Raw genomic sequence first — 22,547 nt, 5'->3', positions numbered from 1 at the left:
GTATGCTTAGCAACAGGCAGATGCTTCATGAGAAGTAGTTTGGGATTAACCATATAAACAAGTGTCCACGTATGTACATTTATCATATACACACACACGCACACAAACAAGAGTTACGGTAAAGTATTTTAAAGCTGCAGATCTACATATGAACACAGGAGCAGTTATCTACAAGGTGAAAACAGTACATATACTTAGTAAAAAAGACACCATAATATACAGTTAGGCAGTAACCCTGACCAAGCAGTGCGTTTCTGGAAAATTATGTGAACGTTAATTATGCCAAGAAAGGATATTTGGCAATCCTATAAGAAAAGGTCAACAAAATCCCATAGAAGCCATAAAGAAAAAATAACTTACAAAGCAGTTTTTAGAAAGACCCAGATTTTTCTCAAATTCTCTATTCTATCAGTGTTGCTCATGTCTCTGGAGAGTCTGTCTCTGTAATGATCCTCTCTGCAGATAACATACACGAGAGTTTTAAAGCAACAGTAAAGCAGAAATAAGGTTTTGTTTATCTTATAGTAGTAGGAATGACTTGACTTCCAATTATTATACAATAGAATTTCAAGGGTTTGCTGCATTTTAAAAAAAAGTATTAAAGGAATAGCAGTAAAGTTAACTCTTTGATTTTAAAAATCTGTACAAATTAACACCTTTCTGAAAAAACCTCAGCCTTGATTTATAGCAAGCTTGATTATTATTTTATACTGCAATTTTCATAAGAAGAAAAATAATTTAGATACTGACATAAACATAAATAGAATAAGCTCTAAAGCCTGAGAAACGCACTGCCTGAGAAACTATCTTGTTACAAAACACAATTTACACAAACACACTACTCCAGGAGAATGCTACTTCAGGAGAATGCTATTAAGAAACATGCAATTTGAAGGCAGTTAGTAAACTACAGAGATTACCGCAGTTATGTGCTTGTGCATACGCATGTAAAGATATATAATAAATGTACATGAAATCTGGGGCTCCTCACACTTAATGTAAAACATTTATACAGTGGAAATGCCAATTACAGTTTTTATAGCACTTAAAAAAATATATTCTAAACACAAACACAAACATAATTTAAACATAAATTCATAAAAGATTTTAGAATCCCTCACATACCCACGGTCAAATTAATCAGCAGAAAAACAGAAAAATGATTTTTTGTTCACATGGAGATAAATGCCTTGTAAGCATAAAGCAACATGACGCCAGCCCTACTTTACTGCAGTAAGACCTTTTTTTTTTTGGCTGGGGGGGAGGGGTGTTTTCCTGTACCAGCCTATAAAGATAATTACAGCCCGCTCAACAATATACAAATATTGTCAGAAGCACTGTTTACATGATTTTATTACGACACCCAAACCAAACTTATATTTACTCAACTTTGGACCTTCTCATTATAACGTCTCTTTCTGTTGCTGAACAACTTCTGTGTGATAAAGACTCCACCCTCATGGCTAAGAATGGCATGCAATGTTATTATGAACCATGCAACATGAAAAAGAAGACAGAGCAAGTACTTACGGGTACATGGCCATTGTTGTCAATTTAACAAAGATATCCTTACTGGGTGCATCAGCAGTATTACAAGTGAAGGCTTGTGGTGGAGGCATTTTGTGTTTCCTGCAGAAATCAGTAGGTGAAATACTATATTCTTGTTTAACTTCATGCAGGTCTGACTTTGCAGCTACGATTAAGCAGGGTATCCTGCTGTCCATAAAGTGTTGCTGTGTAATAAAAAAAAAGAACACAAATCTGATGACAAGCTAAAAAAATATATTTAATTAAATGTGAACCAAAAATTCTTTCTGAATGGGCAAAGCATCACTAGATTCAAAGAGAGAAAGTGAACCAAGAGATAAAACTGGCAGTGGCCCAGGTCAGTCTCATATAATAAATACGATCAGGACCATTTTCCTCATGATGATAACAGGACAGGTCTATACTGATTATTCAGGTTCAATACAATTTGAAAAAACATACCTATTTTTTATTAAAAAGGTGTAATAAAAATTTTGAAATAAAAAGAAATCCACCTAAATTCCTCTATCACAAGGAAGACTACTTGCATTTTTTTATATTACCTCTACCATCCAGTTCTTGAGCACATGTATTTATAAACGTTTATATGGTTGCAGTCATGCTGAACATAATCATTTTAAAATGTAATACTGCCATCGTCCCTGTTCTTCATAATTTGAGACTGCTATTTTTAATGGCTACTTAATATTCCCCTGGATTATTTTAATTTTGTAAACCATTCTCCTATTGTTAGATGGATTAATTCCAGTATTTTGCTATTTGAAACAATGCTAGAATAAATACGTCTGTACATATAGCCTTTTACTCCTACTGATTCCTGTCAATAATCTCGAAGTGACTGGTTTATCTCCTTGCTCTGGCCATTACCGCTGGTGTAACCGGCAATGCATAACCCATGTGCATTCTGTACAGACAGGAAGGCTTCCCATTAATGCAGAGGCTCCCTACCAGGAATATACATCTGAATCACTAGTGGGAGTTTTTTAAAATACAGACGTCTGGGACTCTGCCGCTTCAAAACCAAATCAGAACTTTTACAGTAGGGTACAGACTGTATGTAGTTTTAAAAGCTCCAAAAATGACTCTGCTGCATTTCCCTGGTTAGGAAACACCACATTCCGATGCCACTAACCTACATATAAAGTTAAATTTCATCAAAGACCATAAGAGAAACAAACCTTAAAGATCCTGGCACAGTATTCAAAGGACCTGGGATTACTGACGTCATACACCAGGCACACAACGTCACAAATGATCTCAGCCTCGGTTAGAAATTCTGATTCTGAAATATCATGCAACTTGTAAAAAGAAAAACACAACGAGAAATGTAAGTATCATAACACTGATGTGTAAAGTCATGATATTTTATTATTTGCTTAATTTGACCTCCTGATAAAAGGATACTAGTTAAATATACTTTTGCAGACCACTTTTTAAAGTAGGAAGTGTAGATAAACAAGCAACTTCTGATTCTATGGTTTAAAATTAGTGATTAAGGTTCTAAAGAAGCTTAGTGAGTGACTTCTGTGTGCTGGGCAGGCCCTTTACATGCATTACACACATTCCATAGATAAGGAAACAGACTCAGTGAGATTAAGTCAACTGCCCGAGATAACACGTGTACGCAATTCACCGGACCAAATTTTACACTCAGATATGACTCCCGAGTCTATTTTCTTTCTTCCATACCAACTTTTCTCCCACTGATAAAAAGCAGAAAGCAAATGGCTCTTTACATTGAAGGTCATTTTGTTCTACCTCACTGCCTACTCTTTCCAATGCTTATTACAAAAAAAAGTAAAAAAAAACTTTTTTTTTTTTTTTTTTACTTTTTTTAAACCACTTTAATATTCTATCTATATACGATAATGATCCAGCAAGAGTAAAATTCAGTACTGAGTTGTCTAAGATAGTGCATCTTTGGCAAGAAGAAAGGGAAAATGTAGGGTCAGAAGTGACTCAATATATTCCGCTACACATCGATAAAGAACAGTGATGAATCTGTGAAACATTTCATAACATGGAGGAATCTGGAAGGCAATATGCGGAGTGAAATTAGTCAGTTGCAAAAGGACAAATATTGCACAAGACCACTATTATAAGAACTCGAGAAATAGTTTAAACCGAGAAGAAAATATTCTTTGATGGTTATGAGAGAGGGGAGGGAGGGAGAGTGGGAGAGGGGCAATCACTAATTAGATAGGAGATAAGAACTACTTTAGGTGACAGAAAAAACAACACAAAATACAGGGGAGGTCAGCACAACTGACTAAACCAAAAGCAAAGAAGTTTCCTCAATAAACTGAATGCTTCGAAGGCCAGCGTAGCAGGGGTGGGGGTTTGGGGACCATGGTTTCAGGGGACATCTAATCCAATTGCCATAATAAAACCTATTAAGAAAACATTCTGCATCCCACTTTGCAGAGTGGCATCTGGGGTCTTAAACACTAGCAAGTGGCCATTTAAGATGCATCAATTGGTCTCAACCCACCTGGATCAAAGGAGAATGAAGAAAACCAAAGACACAAGGTAATTACGAGCCCAAGAGACAGAAAGGGCCACATAAACCAGAGGCTACATCATCCTGAGACCAGAAGAACTAGATGCTGCCCGGCTACAACCAATGACTGCCCTGACAGGGAACACAACAGAGAACAACTGAGGGAGTAGGAGAGCTGTGGGATGTAGACCCCAAATTCTCATAAAAAGACCAGACTTAATGGTCTGACTGAGACTAGAAGGACCCTGGTGGTCATGGCCCCCAGACCTTCTGTTGGCTCAGGACAGGAACCATTCCCAAAGCCAACTCTTCAGACATGGATTGGACTGGACAATGGGTTGGAGAGGGATGCTGGTGAGGAGTGAGCTTCTTGGATCAGGTGGACACGAGACTATGTTGGCATCTCCTGCCTGGAGGGGAGATGAGAAGGTAGAGGGGGTTAGAAGCTGGCGAAATAGACACAAAAAGAGAGAGTGGAGGGAGGGAGTGGGCTGTCTCATTAGGGGGAGAGCAACTGGAAGTATGTAGCAGGGTGTATATAAGTTTTTGTGTAAGAGACTGACTTGAGTTATAAACTTTCACTTAAGACACAATAAAAATTAAAAAAAAAAAAAAGTGACTCAATGTATTCCAAATAAAATACTATTACAGCATACATATTAAGAGACATGCAAGCTATCAGTTTACAAAGAATAGGCTAAGTTTAAGAAAACAGGAAAATGAACAGTCAATATTTAGTGAGTACCCAATGTGTAGAACTATACTTATGAGAGAAGAATGGGAGACAAACAAGGTTTAGTAAGAAACTAACAAGGAACATTCATCATAAAAAATAAAGTACATATAAAATTCAATGTGATTATCTGACTGACAGATTAAACTATTTCTAAAAGACAAAGAGAAGGAATGGATTTTGTTTAGTGCCTATTATTTGCCTGAAGCTTCTCGTATTAGCTGACTTAGCTACTCAGGCTCAGAGAGAGCAAGCCACTTGCCCGAGGTCACACAGCTAATCAATGGGGGACGAGAGTTCAAACAGAAATCTGATTGGATCCAAGGAGAATGTATAAACTTTTTCTACTGTATTTCATGTTATCTTTTTAGTCATGCCCTTCTTTCATTCATTTTTCATGCTAACACATGAGTTAACTAGACATTCCACCCGTCCTCTGCCAAACAGATAAAACTCTACTCAGATTACAGATAAACTACCAAGTACTTCCACTAACTTTTTCATATTAATTTCTAGTCACCAGTGGGGGAAGTAATTTTTTTAAACAGAGATGGAAAAAAAGAGTAAAAAGACAGTTAATTTTTTTTTAAACATTCTTACTGAGGTATAACTTATATGCAGTTAAGTGCACAAGTTGACAATTTTTTTTTTATATATATAAAGCCATGTATCACCACATAGATCAAGGGAATTAGAATTAATTCCAATACATAAACAGGGTAAAAAATTACACAAAATTTCTACGTATCATCATTAAATTAAAGCCAGTAATATTTCCAAATGGTCATTTTAAAATGTACCTAATAATCAGTAAGGAAATTTCTTACCAACAAGTATTTCTCTTGTCCATATACATAAACAGTATTAATCGCATAGTAGGATTTATGATCATCACGAATTTTCTTCTGCCTCTGAAAACAGAACAGAAAATCTTAATATTTATCATAATAAATTACAGTAACAAGTTTTCATCAACACACACACCTTGTGTGTGTTATAAATTAAAAGGGCATTTTTTTCCTACACAATGTACTAGTTGTCAGTACATAGGGTATATCGGTTTTATATTTCTTAGTAAAGATGAATTTGTTCTGCATAAAGTGAAAGGAACAGGTGAAAAGGAAGAACGTAATTATTACTGAAAGTGTATTCCAGAGCCTCCTGGTGGCAGTTCTCACTGGATGTACTCTAGCCTGCTTTGAGCCTCATGTGGAAATATGTCAGGCTGCTGACTCAGCCAGAGTTAGAACTTGATATCAGTATTCAGTTCACAGTATTTACTATGCATTTATTCATGTCAAGCGCTGTGTTAGGTGCTTTCACAAGCATATTTATTTAATCCCCATCTAAACACCAGTTAAGGAAAAAATGACATTTGACAGCTAACGCCAAGGAAACAAAGGCAGTTCAACAAGATTACTGTTACACTTTACACTGTACTTTATTAATATATGTCAGCCACTGAGTTCTAGTAATCACCTAAAAAGGTTAATGGCTAAGAAAAAATGACATAAACACAAGATTATAAAAATGTGTTAAAGCTCTGTATCTGAGAACTCTTACCATTAAGTTTCTTCCAAGGAGAGCCTGAAGAACTCCACTTTTCCCGCAGTTTTTCATCCCAATGACATTACATCTGAACACATTTCTTTGAGTCTGCTTTTTCTGAAGGTCTATTTTCTTATCTCGCGTTACTAAAAGGGGGGAAAAATCCACTAAGTATGTTTCAGTTAGGCTCACTCATTTCACCTTCTGCAAAAAAGTATTACTGTTTATCACGTGTACGAAGTGTTTGAGCTATAAACAAACATACTCCACAATAGTCAAGCTGTATGTGAAAAAAAGTACTTAATACAGAAGGGCCTCCCTTAGTGGAAAAGATAACATTTCTTTTTTTTTTTGCTGTAACAAATAAACCTTTAAATCGCTTTTATTATGGTCTGACCCAATAAAAGTTTGTTTCGAGCTAGGATGAAAGGTGAAATTGGTCTTGGTGGGGAAATCTCTCCTCCACTCAGTCATTCAGGGACCCAGGTTCCTTCCACCTTGTGACCTGATCCCTCCTCAGGGCATCCACTCAGCCATAGATGGGGAGAGAGTACAGATCGTGCCTGAGTATTCTTTAATTTTTTTTTAATTGTGCTTTAGGTGAAAGTTTACAGAGCAAATTAAGTTTCTCATTCAAAAATTTATATACAAATTGTTTCGTGACAGTGGATGCAATCCCTGCAATGTGTCAACACTCTCCCCCTTTCTACCCTGGGTTCCCATTTTCCATTCATCCAGTTTCCCTGTCCCTTCCTGCCTTCTCCACTCTGCCTTTGGGCAGGTGTTGCCCATTTGGTCTCATTTACATGACTGAACTAAGAAGCATGTCCCTCACATGTGTTACTGTTTGTTTTATAGGCCTCTCTAATCTTTGGCTGAAGGGTGAACTTCGGGAATGATTTCAGTTCTGAGTTAAAAGGGTGTCTGGGGGCCATAGTTTCAGGGGTTCTTCTGGCCTCTGTTAGACCAGTAAGTCTGGTCTTTTTTTTGTGAATTTGAATTTTGTTCTACATTTTTCTTCTGCTCTGTCCAGGACTCTCTATCGTAGAAAAGATACACTTCTGAAAGTAAGCTGTAAAGTTAATTTCTAGTAACCAAAATGGTATTTATTTCATCATAAGTAGTACACTTTCATAAGGAAAATGACAGCCTAACAATCAATGAAAATTACAGTGAGTGTAGCCAACATCTACCCTGTGATAAATACCATAAAAAATAACATATTAAAAAATGCCATATTGAATCTATACTCACTTGGAGCTGGATCTATAAATGGGAAAGGGATATGTGCTCCAGGGTTAAATGGCCTTTTGAATGTAAATCTCTGAATGCAGCTGGCCAGAATACAAATGGTGTATCACCAGGGCAATGGGGCATCTCTCTACCTGAAGTAAACAGACTTCCCTTAAGCTAGACCCAAAGATTCAACTACAACAAAGCTCATCAGAGGCACTATTTATAGAAACAAAAAAACTGAAAATGATAAAAATGCACCATAATTGTGGAACAGTTAAGTTACAGAACACTATATAACATTAAAAAATAGAAAAGTATACTTACTGACACAAAAAGATACCCATAATATGTTGTTGATTAAAAGAACTTCACGGCTGGCTAGCAATTAGTTTTTTATCTTAGGTGTTCAATTACATAACTGTCAATTTGGTTAAGAATTTTAAAGGGTACTTGCTCTGTCAATTTAAGAAAGGCTGTCTACTTGTGCTAGGGCTTCCTCTGAGATCTGGCAGCTTTCCCACCAACTGGAACATAAGAAACTCTTGAAATAATGGACACCCAATTTGCTACTTCCATACCTATGGTTTTTCTCTAAGTGGAGTGCACTGCTGTGGCAAGAATGCCTAGTTTACATACATTACAAGATCTGTGAAATTTTATTAATGTGGAAAAAGGTTGCAAGGCTGAGAGACATGCAATTAGTTTACGATGGGATCATTTGTTAACACAATTTTTTAAATTTAATTTATTGTTGTAAAAATACATTTAAGACAACAATTGTCAATTCAACCTTTTTTGCAGGTACAATTTAGTGACATTGACTAATCATGCTGTGCAACTCTCACTGTACCCGCTGCCAAATTTTCCATGGCCATTAACAAATATTCAATGTTCCTAAACAAGGCCTCCTCCTTTCCCCCTCCCTCCCACCCCTGGGAACCACTAATACACTTTAGTCTCTATATATTTGCCTATTATAGACATTTCATATAAGTGGGAACATACAGTATTTGTCTTTTTGTGACTGACTGACTCTGCTCAGCTTGTTTTAAAGGTTCATCATGTTGCAGCATGTATCAGGACTTCATTTCTCTTTATGGTTGAATAATATTCCATTATGTGTGTGTACATATATATATATCACATTTTGTTTATCCATTCAACATGACTTGTTTTTAACGTTTAAAGAAAATTAAAATACAAGACAGACTAGTAAATACTTTAACGCCCAAAGCTCTCTTTCATCTTCGTCAGTGGAGTACTCCCAGAGAGTAGACTAGAAGCAAAACCTCTATTCTGTCTCTTTTTTGATAAATAAAATCAAGCCATCTCAACTCAAAAGAAATGACCAAATCAACAGGGGAAACGAATGTATACACGGAAGATATTGAAGATGAGTTTATTTTCATTCTTTGAAACTTATGAAACTAGAATCTTAAAAAGATTTTTCTAATCAGGAGCTGAAGAGTATTCAGATACTTACTTGTAATGGCGGAAGCTTGAGACTCTTGTTCAGTCAATATTGAATATCCTAGATAGCCCAAATACTCCAGGCACCGCTGTACGTCTAAATAGGTCGTGAGCCTAGGAAAGAAGAGATTTTGAAACGTTAAAAGTTCTTAAGTGAACATTTAGAGGGGAAAACAGAAAAATTCAACAGCGCAAATGATTTTACCACCAGATAGCTACTGACTGCTTTAACTTCCCACGCCTCTAGCCATGGCTTCTCCTACACCGCCTTTTTTTGTTTCTTAATTGTATTTTGGGTGAAGGTTTACAGCACTAATTAGTTTTTCATTCAACAAATTTAAATACAAATTGTTTTGTGACACTGGTTGCAATCCCCACGATGTGTCAGCACTCTTCCCCTTTCCACCCTGGCTCCCAGTGTCCATTCCTCCAGTTTTCCTCTCCCTTCCTGCCTTCTCATCTTTGTTTCTAGACAGGATTTGCCCTTTTGGTCTTACATATTTGACTGAACTAAGAAGCACGTTCCTCACGTGTGTTACTGTTTGTTTTACAGGCCTAATCTCCAGTTGAAAAGGTGGACTTTAGGAGTGGCTTTGGTTCTTAGTTAGCAGGGTGTCCAGGGACCATATTCTCAGGGGTTCCTCTAGTCACCGTCAGACCATTAAGTCTTGTCTTTTTTCTTTGAGAATCTGAATTTTGTTTTGCACTCTTCTTCCACTCTGCCTGGGACCTTCTATTTTGATTCCTGTCAGAGCTGCAGGTGGTCGTAGCTAAGCACCATCTAGTTCTTCTGGGCTCAGGTTGGTGAAGGCTCTGGTTCATATGGTCCAGTGGTTCTCTGGACTAATATTTTCCTTGTGTCTTTGGTTTTCTTCATTCTTCTTTGCTCCTAAATATGCTGGGACCAATAGATGTATCTTAGGTGGCCCCCCACAAGCTTTTAAGACCCCAGATGCTACTCACCAAGGTAGGATATAGAACATTTTCTTTACAAACTATGTTATGTCAATTGACCTAGATGTCCCCTAAGACTATGGTCCCCAGCCCTCAGCCCCTCAAGGTGTCTGGATGTGTCTAGGAAGCTTCTACGACTTTGCCTTGGTCAAACTGTGCTGATTTCCCCTATATTGTGTGTTGTCTTTCTCTTCACCAAAGTTAACACTTGTCTACTATCTCATTAGTGATTTCACCTCCCCACTCCCCCACCCCCTCCCCCTCATAACCATCAAAGATTGTTTGTTTTTTTTTTTTTTGATGTGTAAACCTTTTCTTGGAAACCCTGGTGGAGTAGTGGTTAAGTGCTACGGATGCTAACCAAAGGGTCAGCAGTTCGAATCCACCAGGCACTCCTTGGAAACTCTATGGGGAAGTTCTACTCTGTCCTGTAGGGTCACTTTGAGTTGGAATCGACTCGACAGCACTGGGTTTGGTTTTTTTTTTTTGGTTAAACCTTTTCTTAGGTTTGTATAATAGTGGTCTCGTACAATATTTGTCCTTTTGTGATTGACTTACTTCGCTTAGCATACACTGCCATTCTTGAGGCAGAGAAGAATGCAAGATGGAGAGGGGATTTCTGTATCTATTCCACCTATCCAAAAAGAACAACGCCACATAGATGACTGGTAAGCCTCTGTAAAATTTAGAGTAGGAATGTTTTATATTGTCTGTTTCCCGAATAAAATACAGTGTCCTACAAATACTGGCTAGTTGAGGGCTTACCGATTCATTCAACAAATATGAAAAAGTTTGCCAAAGGCATAAAAATAACAAAAGACACCTGATACCAGTAGCCTATCTTATGTATTTGGACCAAAAAAAAAAAAAGGTCCTAGCGTTGAAAAAGTTAGTCTCACCAAGGCTGAAGTAATTATATCATCACGTTAAGACCAGAGGATTCCTTTAACATCCAAGGGCACAATGCCTAACATGCTGTAACTGTAGACTGTAGACAAATTCTAACTCTTACAAAGAGTTCATCAAGAACGAACCACCACCAACAACAAAACCCTCACAATAAGTGCTCATTGTCAAGGAAAACATGCGTCTCCCCGTATTCTCAAAGTGTAAAAATTGGGCAGTAGCAAGGACATTTCTTATCCGCTAATGAAACAAAAAAGTACTAAAATTTACTTTGGTTTCGAGGTGAGGCTTATTACTGTTTCCTTGTACAATATTCAAAAGTGAACACATCCCTTCCTGACAATTTATAGAACACCTGCAGTTCATCTGGACTCCCTGGTGGCACAGTGGTGGAGAGTTCGGCTGCTAACCGAAAGGTCAGCAGTTTGAATCCACCAGGCGCTCCCTGGAATTCCCATGGGGCAGCTCTACTCTGTCCTATAGGGTCACTATGAGTCGGAATTGACCTGACGACAACGGATTTGGCTTTTTTGGTTTTGGTAGTTCATCTGAGAGGTATCAACAGCATTATAAGTCCCACTAACCGGAAGTTACGATTGAAGCAATTCATCAGATCTGATAAGCTTACACAATTATGAACGTAAAGCACCATAATTTTAAACTAGCTGTAACTCTAGAGGAAACAGGTTCGCTCTATACTCACGTCCACTGGGAAAGGAATCCCTGGTAGGTTATCCATCCTTTTTCATTTGTACAAACTGTGTTGTTCACATCTGGTCCCCAAGGTATGTAAGGGAAAACTTTAAATAAATCTTTAAGCTCATCAGGTGACAAAGCACAGTCTCTATCCTGAAGATACATAAGAAAGGATACATAATGTTTAGATATCTAAGAGAATAATCTCCAAACACAGGAGCCCCCTTGTCTAGTAAAGCTATGCTTCTAAAAACTAATTAGTAAATTAAAACAAATTTTACATTTTATCAGGAAAACCTCTTACATGCATATAAAAAAAACCTATCAGAGTCTTATAATAGATAAGACTTTTACATCTTGAGAAAAGAAAACAATAAAAACAAATAGCAGCAAATACTTTTTGCAGTTTAACTTAAAAGAGTCTGAGCAATTTTTGGCTTTGTGACATGAACATTCCATAGCTAAGGAAAGGGAGTTATATCATTTACAGAAAAATGTTTTATCATATAGCATGGAAAATTGCTGCTAAAAGCTTACCAAATCATGCTTGTCAAAGGTGCTCTGGAGAAACAAGTATGCGTGATGATTTAATTCAGTAGTACAATCAGGAGGTATTTTTAGTCTGTGATGAAAAAATTTAAGAGTAAAATAATTAATCAAATATTAAAATTTAATTTAAGAAATGAATATAAAGCTGCATGAAGTCTTTTTGTGGGGTGACAACATGTTATAAAAATATCTTCACTAGAGCCATTTGGACTTCCCAGGGAATGTCTCTGGCATGGTTATGGCAATCTTCAGAAATGTCATAATGATGGCCATTCCCAATGCATGAGGTAATATGCAAAGCTTTCTTAAATATCAGAAGGGCATACTGAAATACAAATCCATCTCAAATAATACTGATTAAACTGTAATGCATTTATTCTTCCTTTAAACAAATTTTAAGTCATAATTATGGGCTTTATATTAATGCCAGCATTGGTGACGGACTGAAAATTATGTAAAGAGATGTTACCTCTGCCTAATTTGACCTTTTTGACCCACCCTAAATTCAGCAGTAAACATTTATCAAATGCACTGAGCTAGGTACAGGGGACACAAAAACAAGACAAGTTCCCTGCCTCTACGAACTATACAACCAACCATTAAGGAATGAGCTAAGTGCTAAGTATGGATAAGGATGCTAGGAGAGCCCCCACGAAAGGGAAATTTTGACTTGGGGGTGGGAAGGTGTCAACATCTCTGAGAGACACTGTCACCTGAATTGAAGCTTGAGGGATGAGTGGCATTAACTAGGCTGGGGAAGGAGGAGGGAGAAAGCAAAAATAGCATGGACAAAAGCCTGCAGTAGGAAACAACATATGTTTGGTGTTGGTGTACTATAAATAATTTGGTATTTACTTCTAGAACAGAGAACTTAACTAACTTATTTCTGATCTCTTGACATCAAAACAAGTTTCCTAGCATGTTTTTCTCCTTCCTCAGTAAAATGAATTTAGAAAGATACCTGTACTGTCCAGGAGAAGAGAAAAAAGTTAAGCCATGCTACAAACCATGACTTAGAACTGCCTTGAAGGCAACTAATTTTTTTTTTTATAAATCAGCAGCTTGCAACCAGGGATTATTTTTCCCACGGGGGCATTTGGCCATTTTTAGAGACATTTTTCATTGACAAAGCTGGGGGAGGAGGCGCTATTAGCATCTAGGAGTGCACTAAGCAGCCTCCATAACAAAGAATTATCCAGCCCAAAATGTCAGTAATGCCAAGGCTGAGAAACTCTGCTATTAATCGAAATTATTTCTGAGTAGTTTGAAGCCTACCTGCCTATGTGCTAAATAAAACTTGAAAAATTTGGCAAACAAAATCAATCAGGAAACCGAAGGTACCTACAGGGGGAAGAGATACTCAGGTGTCAGATCCAGGTCATCATCATAGCCAAACCGTCGAAGCACAGTCCAAGTAGTTTCGTGTCTCCCTCTCTGAATAAAAAGTGTGTGTAAAAAAAGGAAACCTGAAATAAAAGTAAATTAGTAAACACAGCTGATGTGAAGTAAAGGTATTCACATGGGAGAAAAGCATACCACACATAATGGCAAGGGCTAGGTTCACGAACATTATCAATGTACACCAGTATCGCATACTGAAGGTGAAGACAAAATAAAGCTCCCAAGTGTCTTGTGATTCAAGCTGATTTCAGAGTTGTTGTTTCACATATACAAAGAGTCCAGCAAGAGCAAGCCCTGGTAACAGGGCAAAAAATACATCTCAAGGAATACACTGACATTCACAAAGTTATGTCACAGAAACAGACTAAATAAATGGTTTTATAGATCTTTACTTTTATTTCTATAATGGAAAACTGTGATTTTCAATTTCATTTCTTATTTCACTGTGGGTCTGTATTTTACAGGAAACATTTTGTACTTGGTAAATCTGACTGGTAGTCAAAATGACTTTCCTAAAAATAACTTCTACTCAAAGGCTGCTTCTGCGTAGGAAGAATTCGAAGGCAAATTTGTTTGTTCCAGGTATCTCTTTCCCTCAGATGGACCTCTGCATGCCTGAGATCCAAGCAATTTCCCTCCGCCTAGTTTATACTGACAGTAAGAATGATTATCCCAACCACTGGCTTTGTCTCTTAAACATCCAAGACAGATTTTAGGCATATTACGAAATGCTAAGGTTTCCTTCAAGTAATGCTACAGGACCTTCACCTTCTGCCAAATTCATACCCACCTTTCAGTGTCAATCCACTGTCAGCCACACCATCACTTATATGCTTTCTGACTACATTCTTGACATCTTCCAGAGCTTGAGGGGCTAATGGAGTATTAAAACAGATTCTCTAGCAAAAACATAAAAATCAATTTAAAAATAAATCATCACTAAAACCACAAATAACATAAAAACAATAATCTTCAAAACAACCACTAAATCAAAGACTTGCAAACAAAAGAAGTAATAAACTGGGATAGCCTCTGCTTTGTGTTAAGTCAAGCACGTCATACTTAGAAGGAAAGAAACTTTCCCTACTCCCTCCCCTCCATCCCGTTTCTAAACATAGGGCTCTTTGTGTAACTATGTTATACAAAACTGAGAAAGCAAAATAATCCAGACTTCAAGTCATCCTTAATACATCCATTGTATACTGTGAAATGAAACTTATCAAAGAGTCCCCTCAATTCCTAGGCACGAGAGTTCTTTAGGCAAAGGCTTAAACAGCTAGATGTGAAAGAGACACGTTTATTCCCACATCATTGTCTAAGCTGATCTTTTTTTTGTATCTTATATAGCAAAGAGACCCTGGTAGACGAATGACTGAGATAAAAGGTGCCTACCTGAAAGAAGTTGAGTTCAGCATCATTCAAAGTACCATCATTATCTTGATCAGATATTTTAAATATACGAGTAAGGGCTTTTATACAGGCTGGTTTCATCTACGAATCATGGGAAAAAGAAACCAATGTTTTAATTAAAACAGTTTGGACTTTCATATGATTTTGTTAAGTAATGCTGGGAATGATTTCTCATGGTTTTCACTGCCAAATACGTAACATCAAACACAGTCAAAAATGAACTAGAGCGAAGGCATCTGCTCGTATCCTCAGGTGTTTCTAAGCCAACGTGACGATATCTACTCGCAAGAACATCTGGAGCGGTCAAGCTCTCCCCTCGTGACTCTTCCAATCCTCCACGGATGGGAAAAAGAGAAATGCATGTTTAGGGAAGACTGAGTCTTCTAGTCATGGAGAGAAGCAGCATTTACTTATCTATGTCCTCCTTCAACCCAGAAACAATTTGAGCTGACTCAAAACCACTAAGGGCTTTCCTCTCTAACTTATTTCTGACCATCAACCTTCCGGTAACGGAATGGAACTAATGTTTTTTTTCTGTTCCTTGTGTATATACGTCAAAGTTGGATTATAAAATGTGCTTATTCACAAACAGGTGGCAAAATAGCACTAGTTAGTTAGTGTGAAAGTCTCTATTATGAGCTAAGAATTACTGTAAAAAAAAAACTTGTCTTTTGTGATTCTATAAAACTTTTGTAAGTTATGCTGCTGAAAACATATTCTGACAACCTCTCCAGTTTTTGTTTTAGGATTTATAAAGGGTAGAATATATTTTGATTATTTAAGAAAATAAAGCCCACATGCCTCTAATTTACATAACTGCTATATGATCATCACTGTCAACAATTTTGAGAATAAAACAAAACTTTCAGGAAGATCTTTGAACTTTGTGTGAACTCAGAGGAAGAGACCTTATGAACCCATGTGAATCAGAGAAACAGAGTGGCAAGGTCAGGAAATGTGCACTTATTAACTTCAGTCATATGGCTACTGAGAACAAAATCGTAATGACAGCTTTGATCATGCTACCAAACTCAAATAGAGAAAAGGAATTTTTAAAGAATAGGAGGAAAAACCAAAACCAAACCCGTTGCCATCAAGTCGATTCCGTCTCATAGGGACCCTATAGGACAGTGTAGAACTGCCCCATAGGGTTTCCAAGGAGCACCTGGTGGATTTGAACTGCTGACCTTTTGGTTTATAGGTGTAGCCTTAACCACTATGCCCCCACGGTTTCCAAAGGATAGGAGAGGAAGTAGTTATCTTCCCAAACATATACAAACCCTTTTTTTTAATATTGAATGGACAAAAAGAAAAAATTAAGATACAAAGGGATTAGAAATAAGAAAAAAAGCCAAAAGAAACATTTAGAGTGTACTGGATAGGGCTCTCTTTATAGAAGACTACTAAATGGAATAAAACCTAAAATGTATATAACCATAGGTGGTTTTCTTTTAAAAAGTAATGAATGTTATGATATTACTTCTATAAATGTTATCCTAATATTAGTCAAGATTAAAAAAGATTACATTATATTTTATTTACTGTCCTTTAAAAAATGTTATACAATAATATAAATGTCTCAAAAAGTAACAATAGCTATTATGATGCACAAAATAAAACTTGAAAACAACTTTTTACTTTGTGCAAGTAGTTTTTCCTCATGTCATAAAAAGCTACATTAAAAAAAAGAAATTTGAAGAAAAATAACAAAGATGTATTTTTCATTAAAGGTTTCATCCAGGCACTAAGGTACTCCAAGCTCAATGTGATATTTAAATACTAACCACCTTAAAAGATAACACCAAAAAATGACTACTTTTAAAAAGTATTAAAAATTTATACCTCAATAAAGCTATAAAATTTATAGTAATAAATAAAAAACATTTTATATGGGAGCCCTGGTAGCACAGTGGTTAACAGGTACAGCTACTAACCAAAAAGTTAGCAGTTCGAATTTACCAGGCACCCCTTGGAAACCGTATGGGGGAGTACAGTTCTATTGAGTCTTATACCGTTGCTATAAGTCAGAATATGATTTGATGGCAACGTTTTTTTTTTTAAATCTAAACCCTCACACAGTAAACATTATTACACAAAAGTCAGATTTATTATTAGGTAAGTAGGAAGACTTCAGGAGTCTGTCATGGGACACACAAATTAACAGCACTAGAAACATATTTACCAGCTCAGGCTTTAATTTTGAATATGATGTTTTTGATAATTCTACCTTAAATCTGTGTCAAAAGCTTATTATTGTTGAATAAATAAAAGATTCTGATATAAGCTTAGACTTAAAGCTTGTACTCGCGTATAACAAGGTAGTCTCTAAAAGCTGCAGGTTTTACCTATCGGGCAGGTCCACCTGAGAAACAGGTAACAGATGGCAGTAGATGTTTTAATCCTGTGAGACTGGGGCTAAGGAAGGACACAGTGGGGGAATTAGCAGATTAGCAGAACTAATAATAGGTCTGAGAAGAAGAGTGGCAATGACAGGATTAAGAACAAATTGATAGAAGGGATTTAATGTACAGGTGGGCTACGGCTCAGAGGTAAATCCCTATAGTGTGAGATTAAGGCTGTTTCCCAAATTTCCTTGATCATAAAATCTAGCACTTGGCTGAATCAGGACAGAGTCTAAATTTTTAACAAGAACACCAAGGGACCATTACGATAAGGCACATTTAGGAAACACTGGATTAAGAGTAAATTAAAAAGAAGTATTACATTTAAGGAACAGTAAACCAAGAATAAAGAAGAGTAAACCAGAGTCAGATTTCGACTAATTACTTATACCAGGGGTTGGCAAACTTATTCTGTCAAAGGCCAGATAGCAAATATTCTAGGCTTTGAGGGCCAATGGGCAAAATCGAAGATATTATATAAGTACTTACACAGCAAGAGAGAAATTAAATTTTGCAAGACTTTTACTGAATAAATTCAAAATATAATAACTGAGTATAAATTTTTGTAAACAGATCTATTACTAAGAATGAAATTCTTCTTAAAGACATAATATTTCACTTAGTTAACTGGGGTTCAAAGTTAGTGTTCTCTATCTTGACAACTGATTGCAATTGTTTATCTGTGAATATTGATCTATAATGAAATTTTATGCATTCCATCTTTGAAAATATCTTTCTGCACAGATACTGCTAATACTGATATATATCCACACACGTATGAATTTAATTGACCACATTCATCGTTTGGAAGGCATTTATAGAATTAGATTCTTTTCTTCATGTTTGCCTTTTAGCATGTCATTATCCTGCTGATTAATCAGTTCCAACTGAAGGTTAGGTGAAGTTCCTCAACTACAGTTATACGGATTACGAAATATGGAAATTTCCTTTGCAATTAAATCAAGGTTCAAAAAAATCCTGCTGGAAATGGAACTGTAGTTTGAGCTCAGAAAATATACCTCTGCCAAATAAAAATCCACTTTTTATTTTCTTGTTTTGACATAATGGGTACGCACTGTTCAAAAAAAAAAAAATGTCACGGTATGGCGATACACATGGTACTTGAAATATTGCTGAGTTATAACTGTGTTGGTGCAATTTGTAAAACGTGGAGAAGGAGAAGAGATGAGAGTACCACATAATGATCTCTGTCACAACTACTCACCACTGTCTTTGTAGCATAAAAGTGGCCATAAATAATAAAAAAATGAGTATGACTATGTTCCAATAAAACTTTACCTATGAACAATGAAATATGAATTTCACATAATTTTCACATATCACAAAATACTATTCCTTTTGATTTTCTTTCAACTGTTTAAAAATGTTAAATTCGTTCTTAGCTCATGGGATGTACAAAAACAGGGAGCAGGCCAAGCTTGGCCCATGGGTCAAAATTTTTAACAAGCCCCCACTTATACTGTAAACTTTCCCTAGGAAAAAAAAAAAAAAAATGCAACTTTTTATTTCTTAAAAACTATGACAATAAAAAGACAAATAATCCATTAAAAGATGAGCAAAAGATCCGAATAGAAATTTCTTCAAAGAAGATAGACAAATGGCCAACCAGCCCATGAAAAGATGCTCAATGTTGTTACTTATCAGGAAAATATAAATTAAAACCACAATGAGATACTACTTCACACGCATTAGGATTGCTATAACCAAAAAGACAGATAATAACAAGTGTTGGTGAGGGTGTGTAGAAACTGGAGCCCTCGTCCACTGCTGGTAAGAATATAAAGTCATACAGCCACTGTGGAAAACAGTTTGGCAGCTCCTCAATAAGTTAAACTAAGAGTTACTATAAAATCAAAACCAAACCTGCTGCCGCTGAGTCGTTTCCGACTCACAGTGACCATGTAGGACAGAGTAGAACTGCACCATAAGGTTTCCAGGAAGCGGCTGATAGATTCCAACTGCCAACCTTTTGGTTAGCGGCTGAGTTCTTAACCACTACACCAGAAATTCCACTCCTAGATATACACCCGAGAGAAATGAAAACATATCTCTACACAAAAACTTGTACACAAATGTTCATAGCAGCATTGTTCGTAATACTAAAAAGAGAAAACCACTCAAATGTCCATCAACAGATAAACGGATAAACAAAATGTGGTATACAATGAAATACTGTTTGGCCATAAACAGGAATGAAGCACTGATACATGCTACGAGATGAATCTTAAAAATATCATGCTAAGTGAAAGAAGTCGGGCACAAAAGGCTGCATATGATATGATTCCATTTATAGAAAATGTTCAGAATAGGCAAATCCATAGAGACAGGATTAGTGTTGGCCAGCGGCTGGGGGAGGGGAGGAATGGGGAGTGACTGCTCATGGGTACATTGCAGCTCTGGTTTTAGATATTCTGGACTTAGACAGTGATCATGGTTGCACAACTCTGTGAATATACTAAAAGCCACTGAGCTGTACATTTTAAAGGATGAATTTTATGGTATGCAAATTTTACATCAACAAAAAATTAATTAAAAAAATGACAAATTTTAGATATTTCTATAAGGAATTACTATGCTTCCTAGTTATGAAACAACAGGGAGTATTTCAGTTGTATCAGCATGTTGTGCCCACGTCAAAAAAATACAGAATTTTTTGGTTTCTTTGAGTATTTTTAAGTGTGCGGATTTAGAGTAGCAAAGCAAGTAGCCCATCGGCAGACGGGATTTTTTGTTGTTATTACTGCAAATTCTTCTGTTTTCATGGCATTTACTGATAGTATGTCATCTGGAATATAATTCTGAGTATTTAATGTAAATATTACCATGTTTTTTGAAAAAAAGTATCTTTAAAATGTAGTACTTTAAAAATCATTAAGTTCAAGTTTTAGCAGTTCCATTTTCACAAAAGCAGTTAAGAGCTTACTAAAAATCATGGCCATACTAGAGTACTACCTACACATCCCAGCCCCTACAAACCAGCTTAGGGGGTTACCTCCTTCTCCTCTGGGCAGTACAGGGGCCCTGTAGGATGGAGAACAGCTTTCTGGGCATAATAAAAGAGCTCTGAGATGTTCTTCAAGTTTTTTGCTGAACACTGAAAAAAGAATTTTTTTTTAATTTTACAATGTGAAATCAATTTTAAGAGTAAAAAAACTTTTTAAACTATCGATATGCAAGGTAACAGTAAGATTCCTTAAAGAAACTGAAAAATGCATTTTTCGTTGTGGATATTACAACATGAATGCCGAAAAAGAGCTCAGAGGCTAATTCCAGGTTCTCTGTTTTATTTGTTTTACATAACTTCACAAAGAACAAAAAATTTATTCTATCCCAAATCTTCTCCTTTCCCACCCCAAACCTCAATTTAGTGAGATTTCACCAACAGTAAACTTTCAAGTCAAATGATAAAGCATACCTCCACACAGGTTTCGATTTCTGTGTACTGGTTCATAATAGGAAGGATGGTTTCCATGCTACTATATTCCACCAGATCAGATTTATTTCCAACCAATATCAAAGGCAGCCTGAAACAAACGGGGCACATTGCAATAAGGCAGGCAAAAGATTTTAGACTGATATTTTAGTTTACATCACGACCCATTCTAACTTAAAAAGCCTTTATATAATCTCCCCAAAGTGAACCCTTTACGATCAAGCGAAGCCCCCTAAACAGCATGCTCATTCAACAAATATTTATTGAGTACCTATCATATGCCAGGTACTGTTCTAAGCATTAAGGACACAAGACAGACAAGGTCCCTGCCCATTCTAATCACGAAAAACAGAAAACGAACAAGAGATAAATGAGATAATTTCTAATGCAGTAAGTGCTATGAAGGAAACGACCTGGGGGACATGGGCTAGAAGAAGAGGAGGGGGCTAATTTAGATACGATAATCAGCGGGAAATCTGAGAGGTGGCATTTCAGCCAAGAAGTGAAGGGTGAGATGGAATCTGCCATGTGAAGAGCCAGGGAAGAGCTTGCTGGGCAGAAAGGACAGAATGCACAAAGGCCACAAGCTGAAAAAATATCCTGGTGAGTTCGAAGAGCAGGCAAGTGCCAGAATGACTGAGGAGAACTCAGCAAAGAAACCACCCCCGCCCCCAAAAAAACCCAAACCCATTGCCATCTAGTCAATTTCAACTCAAAGCAACCCTATAAGACAGAACAGAACTGGCTCACAGGGTTTCCAAGGCTATAGTCTTTACAGAGGCAGACTGCCTTATCTTGCCCCTGAGAAGCAGAGAGTGGGTTCGAATCGCTGAGCTTTTGGTTAGCAGCCGAGCACTTAACTACTGCACTACCAGGACTCCTTGAGCTAAGGAGAAGCGGTATGATATAGGGGTGGAGAGAGGAGCAAAACCCAGATGTGAGGCCTTAGGGGTCATGGTTAGGAATATGAGTTTTATTACAAGTATAAAATGGGAAGAAACCGAACGATTATAAGCAGGGGCATGACATGATCTGCTTGACATTTTAAAATGCAATGATTTGTTATCTTTCAGAGATACATACTGAAATATTAACAGCATAATATATCTCACTTTGCTTCAAAATGATCCCGATGGGAGGGGCGATAAATGAAAAAGACTGGCTGTGATTTGATAATAGTTAAAGGTAGATGACAGATACACAGGAACTCATCATACTATTCTCCCTACTTTTGTGTATGTTTGTTTGTTTTCAATAATATAAAGCTTTTAAAAATGCAGTAGCTTGGATCAGGGCGGTGACAATGACGGTGGGGAGGAGGTGTTCCGATGTGAGATATATTACAGAAGTAGTACTGAAAGGATTTACTGCAGATTACATACGAAGGGTAAGGGAAAGGCAGAAATCAAGACAAATACATGGGTTTTGGGCTGGAGAAAATGGGTAGATCTCCTGAGACAGAGAAGACTGACATAATTCTGCGGGTGAGAGTGTTTGAGAGGCAGGGAATTAGGGGTTTTGTTTTGGACAAATTCAATCTGAGAGGCCTGTCAGAAGTCCAAGTAAGGCTAGAGGACTAGCCTACAGGAGCATTATTATTTGTGAATCCGGCAAGAGGGCAAGGCGGAAAAGCAAATGATCTTGCTGGAACTCAAAGTTTCAACAGGAGTAATTGCAAGCATTTACAGTTTACCCCCTTGGTAGCACCATTACTCTTAAAAGGACTGACCCACTATGTAA

The 22,547-nt window shown here is 36.9% G+C and overlaps 1 protein-coding gene across 6 annotated transcripts in view; it reads right to left on the bottom strand.

The window, feature by feature from the left end:
- Positions 1-22,547, bottom strand: part of RHOT1 (ras homolog family member T1) — a 71,321-nt gene that overhangs the window by 13,042 nt on the left and 35,732 nt on the right. For 4 of the 6 annotated variants that reach the window (XM_049859031.1, XM_049859032.1, XM_049859028.1 and 1 more), the window contains 13 exons: positions 20,790-20,898; positions 20,367-20,468; positions 14,934-15,032; positions 14,332-14,440; positions 13,486-13,606; positions 12,129-12,213; positions 11,599-11,744; positions 9,049-9,149; positions 6,345-6,475; positions 5,609-5,692; positions 2,727-2,846; positions 1,531-1,733; positions 361-456 (listed from right to left, as the gene is read on the bottom strand). In XM_049859031.1, coding sequence (XP_049714988.1) covers positions 361-456; positions 1,531-1,733; positions 2,727-2,846; positions 5,609-5,692; positions 6,345-6,475; positions 9,049-9,149; positions 11,599-11,744; positions 12,129-12,213; positions 13,486-13,606; positions 14,332-14,440; positions 14,934-15,032; positions 20,367-20,468; positions 20,790-20,898 — 1,506 coding nt within the window. The remainder of the gene's footprint in view (positions 1-360; positions 457-1,530; positions 1,734-2,726; positions 2,847-5,608; positions 5,693-6,344; positions 6,476-9,048; positions 9,150-11,598; positions 11,745-12,128; positions 12,214-13,485; positions 13,607-14,331; positions 14,441-14,933; positions 15,033-20,366; positions 20,469-20,789; positions 20,899-22,547) is intronic. The other 2 variants (XM_049859030.1, XM_049859034.1) reach the window with 1 other exon arrangement.

Source organism: Elephas maximus, chromosome 19 (genome assembly GCF_024166365.1).
Source record: "Elephas maximus indicus isolate mEleMax1 chromosome 19, mEleMax1 primary haplotype, whole genome shotgun sequence".
NCBI classification, from domain to species: Eukaryota; Metazoa; Chordata; class Mammalia; order Proboscidea; family Elephantidae; genus Elephas; species Elephas maximus.
Note: the sequence above shows the minus strand (reverse complement) of the source record. Positions and strands in the feature narration are given on the sequence as shown.